Genomic DNA, 12,931 nt, shown 5'->3' with positions numbered 1-12,931 from the left:
ACTGCAGGGACAAGAATGGGTTATAAGAGGATTGGCTAGATGTTCAGAGACTGGTCGGGGCAGAAACAACATGCACTTGAAGAAAAGCAGGGCCATGGGAAGCACTAGGAAGGGCAGGAAGAGAGCAGAAGAGTGTGGACTGCCAGGAGCACAGAAGCATCTTCTAGCCCTGTGTTGTCTAACAGGGAGCCACAAATCACACGTGGCTAAGAGCACTCAAAATGTGGCTGGTTCAAACTGAAATACAATGTTAAGTATAAAATACACATCAGATTTTAAAGATTTAGAACAAGAGAAAAAGAGAATATAACGGATCTCAGTAACTATTTGTATTGAATGAAGTTAAATGAGATCTACCATTAAAATTAATTTCAACTGGGCCAGGTGTGGTGGCTCATGCCTGTAATCACAAAACTCTGGGAGGCTGAGGCAGGATGGTTCTCTTGAGCTTAGGAGTTCAAGACCAGCATGAGAAAGAGCTAGACACCTTCTCTACTAGCAATAGGAACCCCCCCTCCCCCCCAAAAAAAACCAAAAACAACAAAAAACTAGCTGGGCACTATAGTGGGCACCTGTAGTTTCAGCTACTTGGGAGGCTGAGATAAGAGGACTGGTTGAGCCCAAGAGTTTGAGGTTGCTGTGAGCTACAATGATGCCACAGCACTCTACCAAGGGGGACAGAATGAGACTCTGTGTCTCAAAAAAACCCCAAAAGATTAATTTCACCTGTTTCTTTTTACTAGTTTTAATGTAGCTACTAGAACATCTTAAATTACACGTGTGGTTTGCATTACCTTTGTATTAGATGGTGTTGGTCTGGCCTCCTCTGGCCCCCGTTATACCATACTTCCCCTCTCTCCCCAAAGGTGAGTCCTCTAGCCCCTTGGATCAGGCAAAGAAAACTAAAAGCCTGCCCAGGGTCACCCCTCCAAAACTGTGTCTCCCATGGCACCGTGTATGATTTCTGCTGAAGCACCTTCCACTGGGACCTTCATCCCAGTTTGCAGGACTGTGAGCTCCAGAAGTGCGGAGATAGGCCAAGCTTGTCCCTGTCTTCTAGTGAGGAAGCCCTGAGCTGGCTCTGTGGGCAGCCCATGCTAGCTCTCGGGGGAGAACAGGTGAGCACTACTCTGAGCTATACATTCTCCTCTCCACTCAGGACCCAACACCTACCAACTCTTAAGCTCTGTCGGCATAGGGACTGGCACAGACTCACATCTAATTTATCTAATTTGTCATATATTCTCAGAAAAAGCTCAAAATCTAAGCTATACCCAGGAATTCAAATCAATATTGAGGAGCAGCGGGTAGAAAATGGGGTCAGATAGAACAGGTTTGTGTCTTAGCTCTGCCTCTGACCATCTGTGTGACTTAGGGAAAATTATTTACTTTCTATGAACCTGTTTTCTCACCTACAAACCTGGAATACTACCTACCTATTCTCAGGGCTTTCGTAAGAACTGGTGTAATGTAAGTCAAGTATCTAGCACAGTGCCTGGCATATGGCAGTACTATAAAAATGGATGCTATTCTTGTTTTAAGACCCTGCCTAAGTCAAATGTAACTAGTAAGCACGTCCTACCTTCCAAAACAAGTAAATTTTGAGTTTTCTAATAGAAATCTAATCATCCTACAGATCTCCTGTGAAGAAGATGATCCACTACCACCTATTATGTTTAGTCTGCCAAATTCCCTTGCTTTCCTCAAAGTGACCTTCTTCAAACTGTTACCTCCAATGAAAAGAATGGTGTCTCAAGATAGTAAGAGGAGACCAGGATATTGGTGCTAATTCTGCCATTTACTAGTGGTATAACTTCAGACAACATAAAGCAACTTTCAGGATGATCTGATTTCTGGCTGAGATAGAGGGAAACCCGAGGAAGGGTATCACTGAGGCTGCCATAGCAGCAGGGTGGTGCAGGCCACAGTGGCAAGAGGGCTGAGTCTCAGACATACGGATCTAGACCAGCTCTGCCCAACCTTTTCATACATCCTTGAAAAGGGAGAAAGGAATTATATATATAATAATAAGCATTTAATATGTTACAGGCATTCATTTAATCCTTACAGTTTGGTGAGAAAACATTGTTATTTTTCTTTACAGATGAGGCAAATGAGATTCAGAGAATAAGTTGCTCAAGGTCACACAGCTACTAAGTGGTAGAGCCAGGACATGGACTCAAATGTGCCTTATACCAAAGTCTAATCTTTGTTTCTCCATGCCCTGTACCACCCTACAAGAAGGACGCTGAGTTGAATTACCTCACGTCCCTTCTTGCTCTAACGTTGCATGATTCTTTGTTCTTCACAAATCATCTTTAGCATATCAAATTTTTACACCCACAGAGGGCTCAGGTAAAACTAAATCCATGGCCTAGAAAGAAAAGATTCTCTGTAAAGAATAAAATACGAGCAGGTCAAGGCCAAATTCACTGCAACTGGAAAAAACCAATAGTCACCATCACTAACAATAAACTAGAAGCAATTCACATCTACACTGATATCCACAAGATGGCTAATGAGTATATAGTATAACAAAGGGCAAAGGAGTTCCCCAGTATAACAAAGGGCAAAGGAGACTAGAGGAGTATGAGCCTAAATCCACAGAGTCAGAAAGAGCATCTGTCACAGAGACAGAGGAGAGCCGATGGACAGGGCCTTCATCTGTGGAACAGGTCTCCTCTTACCACACCACGCCCACACAGAGGCACTGTACAAGCCAAACAACACCTCTCAGTCTCACCTTCATAACGGTGAGCCCAATCCTTGTACTTTTGGTGGGGCACTATGATAATTAAATTGTTATCCCAAAATCCCTCTACAGGTCTTGCTTTATCCAATGTTTTCTTAAAAAGATGAGAAAATAACTCCTGATGTAAATCTTCTGGGAAGGTGATAAATACCTTAACTACAAATACCCTGTTTCCCCAAAAATAAGACAGTGTCTTATATTAAGGTGTGCTCCCAAAGATGCGCTAGGTCTTATTTTCAGGAGACGTCTTATCTTTCCTGTGAGTAGGTCTTATTTTCGGGGAAACAGGGTATTCAAAAGACTGGGTTTCCTTAAAGTGAGGGATACCTTACTTTGTATCTTGTATGAACAGAATTGTTATTTGAGTCAACTTTTGATGACTGCTGCAAATAAAGGAGAAACCGTAACAGTAACCCAGAATTAACACCTGATTCAAGGAATCTTCATTTTGCTTTTAAATGACAGCTCAGAAGTCACCTTCCTAATTTACTTTATTAAGTAGATTTTATTTTTATTTATTTATTTATTTTTGCAGTTTTTGGCCGGGGCTGGGTTTGAACCTGCCACCTCCGGCATATGGGGCCGGTGCTCTACCCCTTTGAGCCACAGGCGCTGCCCTATTAAGTAGATTTTAAATTAGTTCCCTTTCCCTGAGTTCAGACCAAAACTGATAAGATAGTGCCGGGTGACAGAGGAAAGTTAGTCTTCAACTTTGAAACCACTGAGGCCAAACCATGACGTGAGTAACCTGTGGAGGCAAAGTGAGCTGGCGGTGTAGTCTGCTCCTTCCCTCAGTCCCTGGTCCTACTTCAGGGAGCTGTGGCCTTTCCTTCAGTTGAGGTGACTGCAGGTAGATGCTAACCGAGTCACAGCAGCCGAAGCCACCAACTATAATTAGAGGATATAGGAGGAGGGAGCCAGAGTTCAGGCTGAGTCCCTATCCTCCACATTCTTGGCTGGTGACTTTCAGGAAGCTCTGTTGGAAGTAGAGGGAGGGGTGGGTGGGCAGGGGAGGCACTTTTCCACCCTGACAGACTCCCTACAAATTCCAGTTCCACCTTTCTAAAAATGGCCAGGAAATTCCCCTCCTTCAGGAAGACTTCCTCAATTAACTCTCCAATGATGATTGATCACTCATATTCTTTCTCTGCATCCTTATACATTTTCTCTAGCCCTTATACATTTGACCTGTGCTATAATCATGTATCCTGCCTTTGTGTACCTATTACTTAAGAACAAAGTGACATATTCTGTGTGTTTTGTCTAATGAAATTCTTGTCCTGAAGAAGGGGCTCATGCTTTCTATTTTGTGTTTCTTTAGCACCAGCCTCTCCAACCACCATGTGCCCTGACCAATAACTGAGCTCTGCATACTGTATATACAGAGTTGGTGACGATGCTGACAACCAGTCAACCAGAGACAATCTGAGCCCCCTTCTCTAGGAGCCAGATCCCTACAGCAGAGTGTCATCACCAAGGAATCCACTCAGATCTCTGCTCTTCACTCCACCCCCTCCTGTTAACAGGTGAGCTTGGGACTACTGGAAGAAGCCACCATGGTCATCGCATACACCCAGCCCAAGAAAACCCCAAGCAACAAACTCAGATGTGTGCCTGCCTGACAGAGGCACAACAGGTGGTCCACAAACCACAAGAAGCTCCACCGACCCCTGTACACAGGTTCATCTGGAGGACACACACCCAGCTATACACAAGTGAGAGGTGGCTGGCTGCTGCGCTCTCTGGGGGCATCCTAGGCTGGGTATGGGAAGACAGGGGTTTTTACAGTGGTGGCTCTTGCCACTTTCAGTGAGGGCTGCTGTCTGTGACATGCTTTCCAACTGACCTACATATTTTATATTGTTGTGTGGTTGCACAACAATGGAAGGAGTGTTAGGAAGACAGAATTTACTGGTACTAGAAGATGGGTGTATCAGTCCGTATGCAGGTTAACAAGACACAAGCATTTGTTTAGAGCACTTACTTTCAATCCCAGTTATTATCAGGCAGCACAGACAAGTATCCTAGGGGTAGAAGACCGGGATTATGGTCTTGGTTCCAGGTCCAGCTTCCTCCTAAGCAGAAAGTGCAGCTGTATATATGCGTGCTAGAGGGTGACAGAGACAGGAGGGGACAAAGAAACCAGTGCCTGCAGGTCCTTTCCAGGGACCTGACACATACACTTATTCTATCCAGGCAAAAATAACATTACAATGTGGTTTTATTACACCAGAAAGAGATCACGTTGAGCAGGGCAGCAACAATATTCCAACTTGGAATTTGCCAATCTGCAAAACATCATCTCTAGGAAGCAAACCTGGACTGACAGGACAGATGATGGCACGTAAGCAATCAGCTCGGAACTTCCTCTCCACTGGATGAGGTGCACAGCAAACAGTGCAAATCTGAGGTGACCAATGACCAGCACTGAAATTCTAACTCTTCCAAAACTCCCATGCTCCACAATCCTTATTTTTGCCCTTCAGCTCAGTTTTCTAAGGCTGAATTTAAGTACTAGCTTCCCTAGCAAACTAACTAGTCCATTTCTAACTAGTCCAACTTCCCCAATGCCCTTTTCTTTTTTTTTTTTAACTGAAGTTTTTATTTATTTATTTATTTAATTTTTTTGGTTGAAGCTGTCATTGTTGTTTGGCGGGCACGGGCTGGATTTGAACCTGCCAGCTCAGGTGCATGTGGCTGGCACCTTAGCTGCGTGAGCCACAGGCACCGAGCCAGGCCTTTTCAATAAATAACTAAATTCTGGCTCAGTGCCCGTAGTGGTTATGGCTCCAGCCACATACACTGAGGTTGGCGGGTTCGAACCCAACCCAGGCAAGCTAAAACAACGACAAAAGTAACAAAAAATAGCTGAGGCTCTGTCTCAAACAAACAAAAAACCCTAAATTCATTTCTACTGCATTTTGAGTCAGTACTAGACCACTCAGAACTTGACTATTTTCAAATCACCTCCCCTCCAACTAGATAATAAACTCCTTAAGAGCAGAAATCTCACTTCGCACTTTCTTGAGTCCAAAATAAATAGCACACTGCTAGGCATATACTCAGTAAATACTCGTGACTGAGTGAGAGGTAAGAGCTAGCATGTTTTTTAAGCACTGAGACAAGAGCATAGGCTTTGAAGCCTTTCTCCAGGATGTAAATGGGTTGGTGTATACTAGCTAGGACATCTTCCCTCAGATTCCTCATCCGTAAAATGGGGATAATAATAGGGCCCAATTTGGGCGTCGCCTGTGGCTCAGTGGGTAGGGCGCCAGCCCCATATACCGAGGGTGGCAGGTTCGAACCTGGCTTCGGTCAAACTGCAACAAAAAGTAGCCGGGAGTTCTGGTGGGCGCCTATAGTCCTAGCTACTCAGGAGGCTGAGACAGGAGAATTGCTTAAGCCCAAGAGTTGGAGGTTGCTGTGAGCTGTGACGCTAAGGCACTCTACTGAGGGTGATAAAGTGAGACTCTGTCTCTAAAATAAATAAATAAATAAATAAAAAATAATAGGGCCCAATTCATGATACTGCTAGGAATGAATTATTTAAAACACATGAAAAATGCTCAGGCCAGGACCTGGTATCAATAAATATTAATAAGAACTCAATGAATATTAGCCATTCTTATATTTTTATTTAATCTTCATGACAACCCCACGTGTGATACTATTAATGCTGCTGTTTTGCAGATAAAGAAGCTGGGTGGCTCCAGAGATACTAAGTACCTTGCTCGATTTCATGTACCTAGCAAATGAGAGGGAGTTGGCATTTGAACGTAAGCACTGTTAACTTCAGAGTCCTTACTTTGCTAATGCTTTGCTTGCTGTGTAGGTGGGTGGGTGGGTCCTTACCACCTTTTTTTACTTTGCCAAAAATCTGTCCTTAACTTATGTCAGTATTCTGAAATCTCAGATCAGAAATTCAGGAGAGCAGAGATCGGCTGCTAATTTCTCTTTCTTCAAATTTAGATTCTACTAACACCTGCTGGATGGCAGGTATTGTTCTGGATAGTATCTCGTTTGATCCTAAAAACAACTCTGAAAAATCTATTTCATGGGTGGGAAAAATGAAGTTCAGAGAAGATGAAGACTTGCCTGAAGTCTCAGGGTTGGGCGGACCTAGAGCTGGAACTTGAACTCAGATTCCCTGATGCCAAATCCAATCCTTACTAAGCTAGTCTGGCTCTGGGTGTTTCCTTACACAAGCATAAAACGTAGTGAAAACCACCATTTATATGTCTGCTGGCCAAAAGCACATGCCTTGGAATCAGAATCCTGATTCTGTGACCTCAGGCAAAAAGTTTAACCTTTCAACCTCAAGTTTCCTCATCTATAGCAGAGGTTAACTATTTCACTGGGTTAAGAGATTAAATGGTTGAAATCATTAAAGTGTTTAGCACAGGGCACACAATAAATGCTCAAAATATGTTAACTAGTATTATCATCACCACCATGGGGAAGGAGGGTACTTGAATTGCTCCCCTATATTAGTGCAGTATTTCCCCACCTATTATTTGGGACATCTTTATAAAAATAGCCAGATGTTCAAATCAAATGACTGATGGAGAAACTAATGTCTAGAGAAATTAAGTCACTTCCCCTGGGTTAGGGCAGAGTTGGTCTCCTAACTTTCAGCACACAACTCTTTTTAAAAGATCCTGCTGTGAGCCTCTCTGAATTTTTCAAAAATGTCTAGTATTTCAGGGTATGCACTCAGTTCCAAAGGAAGGCCTGTAGTCCTATCACTACTCTAATTGCCTTTTTTGAGCTTTAGGGATTCACTCTGCTCCCCAACTAAAAATGGGGGCTGAGCAAGTTTTTCCAAGTGGAAAATTCAACTCCATCCCAGGCAGAAACCCCAAATCTCTGCTGTTCCAGCAGATTTCCAGGACGCGTTGGCTCCCAGAAACCACAATTATAGGCAAGTTCAAGGCAGAAGAGTAATTAGGCCCACACCATCAGCTCAGCAGTCTCTTAGACTCTCCCTCCAGGGCTGACTCCATCTCTCCACCTCTCCCATCCCCCCTCACCAAAACCCCATCTCAACCACTGCACAGCAGAGAGAGATACAGCGGGAATTTCCATATTTTCTTTCTCCAGTCCCCACTCCACTTCCAGGAAACTGAAGGAGGGTGGAGTGAGGGAGGAAAGCAGCTGTCTCATGGATACAACTAACACTGAAAATAACTTTCACAGAAAGAGCAGCATTCTTGGGACCCCTCCACTCATTCAATCCCTTACATCCGATGAAGATGACATTGGGAAGACATGCCCTGGTGAGGCCCCCAAATGTGAGAATAAAAGGGATCTTGTGAAATAGGAAACAGCAACCTTAATCTCTCCAGAAAAGGAACAGTCCCGGCTTGAGACAGGATGTGGAGAAGATGACATCTAAAAGGCCAAAGGAATCTAGGATTCTGACTCTTATCCCCAGGACCAAGAGGAGCCCTGTAGGAAATCTACCCCTCCCACAGCTCCTCCTGATCTTGGCTAATAGGGCAGAAATGTCAGGCCTTGCCTGCCTTCTTTTCTAAATATTAAATATACTGCTCTCCATCCCGAAATATGAAATAGCTGTTCCCATTACTTCAAGCTCCAGCAGGCTGATGCCTTGAGCAGGACTTGTCCTTCCTTCCAGGGTTACTGTGCACAGCTTAGGTGGTGGTTTGCTCAGTTTAGTTTGATGAAGCCTCATACACATCATTACAAAAGAGGATCTTGTCCTTCTTGCTTCCAGTGGTCTCAGGGCTGACCCTCCCACTCTTCTCTTGGTCATGTGTGATGCTGAAGGCCTTCATTGGGCCTGGGTACCCTAGAATCACCTCTGGGCACTCTCAGGAAGTTAATGTCTCATACTGCATAAGACTAGGATGGAGTGCATGTCAATATCCCCAAGGGCTTTTCAACAGTGATGGTTCAGAGCCAGAAGAGAAGGTTTTCAGGACCATTTCTCAAGGCCATTCAGACATCCTGGAATTGTGGTTGACAGAGAAGACCAGGAAAAGCCCAATAGTCTGGCACCGACCCACTTCCATCAAAACCTGACTGAAGACACCCTAAGCCCATTAAGCTTTCCTTGATTCAGCCTTTCCTGACTACCTCTTCTCTTAAGCTGGCATTACCTCAGTCCTCATAAATTTCCTTTGTACTGTTAATTCCAACAAAATCAAAGTGTAAAGCAGATAACACATACCCAGATGAGATGGGGTTTAGGTGAGGGAGGATGGAGAGATGGGAGTCAGCTCTGGAGGGAGAGTCCAAGAGACTGCTGAGCTGAGGTACAGGTCTTTTATTCCAAGTTCTGTTTGACATATCCTATATAACAAAAACATGAACACTGCCCTGAAGTTCATTCTAAAGAGATCTGACTTTTACATTAAAGGGCATTTGTTTTGACTTTTTTTTCAATATTCCTAAAACCAATATCTTTCTCTGATTTCCGAAGCTAAGCCATAAACTCCTTGAAAGAAGAGAGTCATCTTCCATTTCTGAACTATCTTTTGTACTCTCCTCTAATAGCAAGCTGAATAAAGTAAGTGTTATTGCCCAGGTGTGTATGACTGTACACAAATGCAGATGGCATCTACTATAAAACACAGGAACACACACACACACACACAGAGTTTAATCCACTTGTTTGGCAAACCAGTCAATAAATGGCAACTAGCACAAGTCACAAATCTCAAACAGACAGACCAAGAGAAACTGGGGATATTCAAGATGTAACTACATAATCACATGGCTAAAAATCAGAGGGTTGGTCTCATTAAATGACTGCCAAGATTCCTTCCAATCTTGAAGTTGATTGTGACTGAGAGGGACACAGGGAGCGAGGCTGCATCTACTAGTAGCACCGTCCTGTAAGGAGGAGAATTCAGTTTCTTTCTCTCATAGGCTTAGGAAAAAAGTGTTGTAAGGACCTGAAGAGATTTCCTCTCAGATTCTATCTGCCCTCTGGGCCCAAAGGCTGATCAGCACTGGGACACAATAGCATTCATGGTAGCATAAACAATAGGTTCATGGTAGCAGCAGTTACAAAAAGCAGGGGAAGTAAAGAGAATCTGACTTTCTGGACGCTTGGACAGGTCTTAAGTCAGAAAGGGAGTGATAAGATGGCAGTAACTGATGAAAAGTTTCACCCCCCACTGTTACCTCTTTCCCTGGATCATGCTGAACCTTTAATGTTTGACTGACATGTGACGCCATCCCCATAATGCACTAAATGTAATGTGCCACAGGCCTGAGCCAGAAAATAAAGGACCGAAATAAAGCAGTCTGAGACTGCTGCATGTCCCTATGTCACAGGCCTGCTGAGGATGGGCCACTTGGGGCCGGACTGGCCAACATCAGCAGTCCTTTAAGTCCTGACTGACTGTGCCAGAATCTTTCCCCTAAAGGGTACACAGAGTTAGGGGCAGACAGCAGAGACACCAACATTTGACTGACTCTGGTGAGGTGGGGAGCACTCTTCACTGTGTAACCCCTCTGTACACTGTGGGGTACAGGGAAACAACAGGACGGAGAGGAGGAGTCAGAGATAGAATAAATACAGACATGAGATGAAAAAACAAAGTGAAGAAGAGGAGAAAATATGTAAGTTACAAAAGAAAAAAAAGTTTCTCTCTACAAATAGAGAGAAAATAATATAATAAAAAGACTGAGGTCAGAAGGCTACATAGAAATATGTGGAGAGGCTTGGCGTCTGTAGCTCAGTGGTTAGGGCGCCAGCCACATACGGTGGGGCTGGCAGGTTTGAACCTGGCTGGGGCCTGCTAAACAACAACAAAATAGACAGGCATTATGGCGGGCACCTGTAGTCCCAGCTACCTGGGAGGCTGAGGCAAGCGAATCATTTAAGCCCAAGAGTTTGAGGTTGCTGTGAGCTGTGATGCCACAGCACTCTACCAAGGGCGTAGTGAGACTCTGTCTCAAAAAAAGAAAGATACGGAGAAAGTAAAGAGAAAACAGGCAAAAGAGAATAATAAGCATTGAAAAGGGGAGAGAAGGGAGAACTATTTAAACATCAAACTATCTGGGGAGTCAGTACTCTCCTAGACTCTGGCAGCAGGGGTGTTAAACGGAACTTATTATAGCCGTTGGGTTGAGATTTATAAAAGGGCTGTGAAATCATTAATTAGTGCAGAGTGTCTGGCACAAAACATAATGAGGAGGTGGGGAGAAAGAAGTGGGTAGTCAGCACCTGGGAGCTAGAGCCAGGCGACTGCAGGGTCTCAATCTGGCCACACAGAATTAACATGCTAACTGCCACGTAAGTTGTATTTAACTTACGCTAGTTTTGAACTCAGGACCTCATGAAGCACGTATAACTCACATGTCTCTCAACCTAATAAAATACTGTGGCCTCAGGGAAAATAATTTTTGTTTTAGTGAGGCAGTCAATGTGTTAAACATTCTCTTCTCAGGCAGCGCCTATAGTTCAAGGAGTAGGGCGCTGGTCCCATATGCTGGAGGTGGCGGGTTCAAACCCAGTCCCGGCCAAAAACTGAAACAAACAAGCAAACAAAAAATTCTCCTCTCTTTTGTTAGACAAGATTTCAGAATATTACAGGGGAACAGACATTTTGGTTATACACACAGTTTGTACATTTGAAGTCCAAGTTCTAAGTCTCTCTCCTCTCTCCACTCACATAACCACCTATAATAATCTCTCCGCCCACCTTATCTGAAACTGCAACCCTACATTCTCAACTTCCTATTTTGTGTCTTTAGCCATTATTCTGTAACATACTATAATTTATTTCTTATTTAATTTGTTTAGAATGTAATCTTCAGGAAGGCAAAGATTTTTGTCTATTTTGTTTACTGTTGTAGCCTCAGGGCTTACAAGCCCTGAAACATAGTAGTAGACGCTCAAAAATACTTATTAAATGAAAGGGTAAGCCTAACTATTTAAATCTAGCCCTATTCAGGTATACCTTGAGACCTATAGGGCGAAAGGAGGAACATTTCATATAACTTGAACTAGAAAATAATGCAAATCCACTTCTCATAGAATCACAACTCTTAAAAGTTCTGCAGACAAGGAAACAGGATCTGAGCCTTTGTTATGGACTGAATGGTTGGTTGCATTCCCCTTCAGATTAAATGCTGAAGCTCTAACCTCCAAAGTGATAGTGGCTGGAGATGGAACCTTTAGGAGGTAATTAGGGTTAGATGAGGTCATGCGGGTAGGACTCTTCTGATGGGATTAGACCCCTCATAAGGAGACCCCAGAAAGCTTGCTCTCTCTCTACAAACACTGACAAAAGGCCATGTAAGTACACAGTGAGAAGGCAGCCATCTGCAAGCCAGAAGAGGGCCTTCGCCAGAATTCAACCGTGCCAGCGCCCTGATCTCAGACTTCCAGTCTCCAGAGCTGTGAAAAGCCACTCAGTCTGTGATGCACTTTTATAGGAGCCCAAGCTAAGACAGCCCGCAAGTGAATTTTTCAGGGTCTCCTAGTGGCAGAGCGAGAACTAGAACCCAAGGCTCCCATCCCAGGAGGCCAGTGAACTTTCTATTACATCAGGGCCTTGGAATGTGTTTGTGTATCAATGTAGGGGTGTTGGCCATTCTGGGAATAACAACACAAGAAGAAGCTGGAAAAATAGGTTTAGCGTCTCTATCTCCTCCTTTATTCAACTTCTTGGAGCGTCCCAACCTTTACGCTGTGAGCCAATGGTGACACCTTGGGGAGGGATGCACAGGGAGCTGCTCTGTTAAGTCTGGCTTCATTCCTTCATGAGGCGGGAAAAGGAACAAAAGCAAGGCATGGGTTTGTTTTCAAAGGCTCTCCTTCTAGCTATTGTTGAGCTAAAAGGTTGCACTCAGGAGTAGGCGTTAGTAGCGATAGTAATCAAGTCCACAGGAAGCAAAAAGTCAGATTGCCTGGGTATATCACCTGCAGACAACTAAGAATGAAATTAAATAAAGCCTAGGGGCAGTTTAGTACTAACATTCCTTCACATTTTAAAAAATTCAAACATGTCTATACCAAACCTTAAAATCATGACCTTCATGTGATCGCCATCTCTACGAAAATCTGCTTTTCCAGCATAAAATGGATTTATACTTAACACGGTCCCCAAATGGCTCAGATCTTTTTATTCATTATGTTTACCTTTATCAGTATTTAACAAGCATTAATTGGTATACAGAAATGCTCTGGACATTTGGGGC

At 43.7% G+C, this 12,931-nt stretch overlaps 1 protein-coding gene across 11 annotated transcripts in view; it reads right to left on the bottom strand.

The window, feature by feature from the left end:
- ARHGEF11 (Rho guanine nucleotide exchange factor 11) overlaps nt 1-12,931 on the bottom strand; it is a 122,104-nt gene that overhangs the window by 68,178 nt on the left and 40,995 nt on the right. For 7 of the 11 annotated variants that reach the window (XM_053604210.1, XM_053604202.1, XM_053604209.1 and 4 more), the window contains one exon: nt 8,946-9,067. The exons of 2 other annotated variants lie outside the window; for them this stretch is intronic. In XM_053604210.1, the coding sequence (XP_053460185.1) occupies nt 8,946-9,064 (119 nt within the window). In that variant the 5' untranslated portion in view covers nt 9,065-9,067. Of the gene's footprint in view, nt 1-4,736; nt 4,828-8,945; nt 9,068-12,931 lie in introns of those variants that run through there. 2 more of the 11 variants (XM_053604214.1, XM_053604213.1) reach the window with 2 other exon arrangements.

This window comes from Nycticebus coucang, chromosome 10, assembly GCF_027406575.1.
Source record: "Nycticebus coucang isolate mNycCou1 chromosome 10, mNycCou1.pri, whole genome shotgun sequence".
NCBI classification, from domain to species: Eukaryota; Metazoa; Chordata; class Mammalia; order Primates; family Lorisidae; genus Nycticebus; species Nycticebus coucang.
The sequence above is the reverse complement of the archived record's forward strand: the minus strand, read 5'-3'. Positions and strand labels throughout refer to the sequence as shown.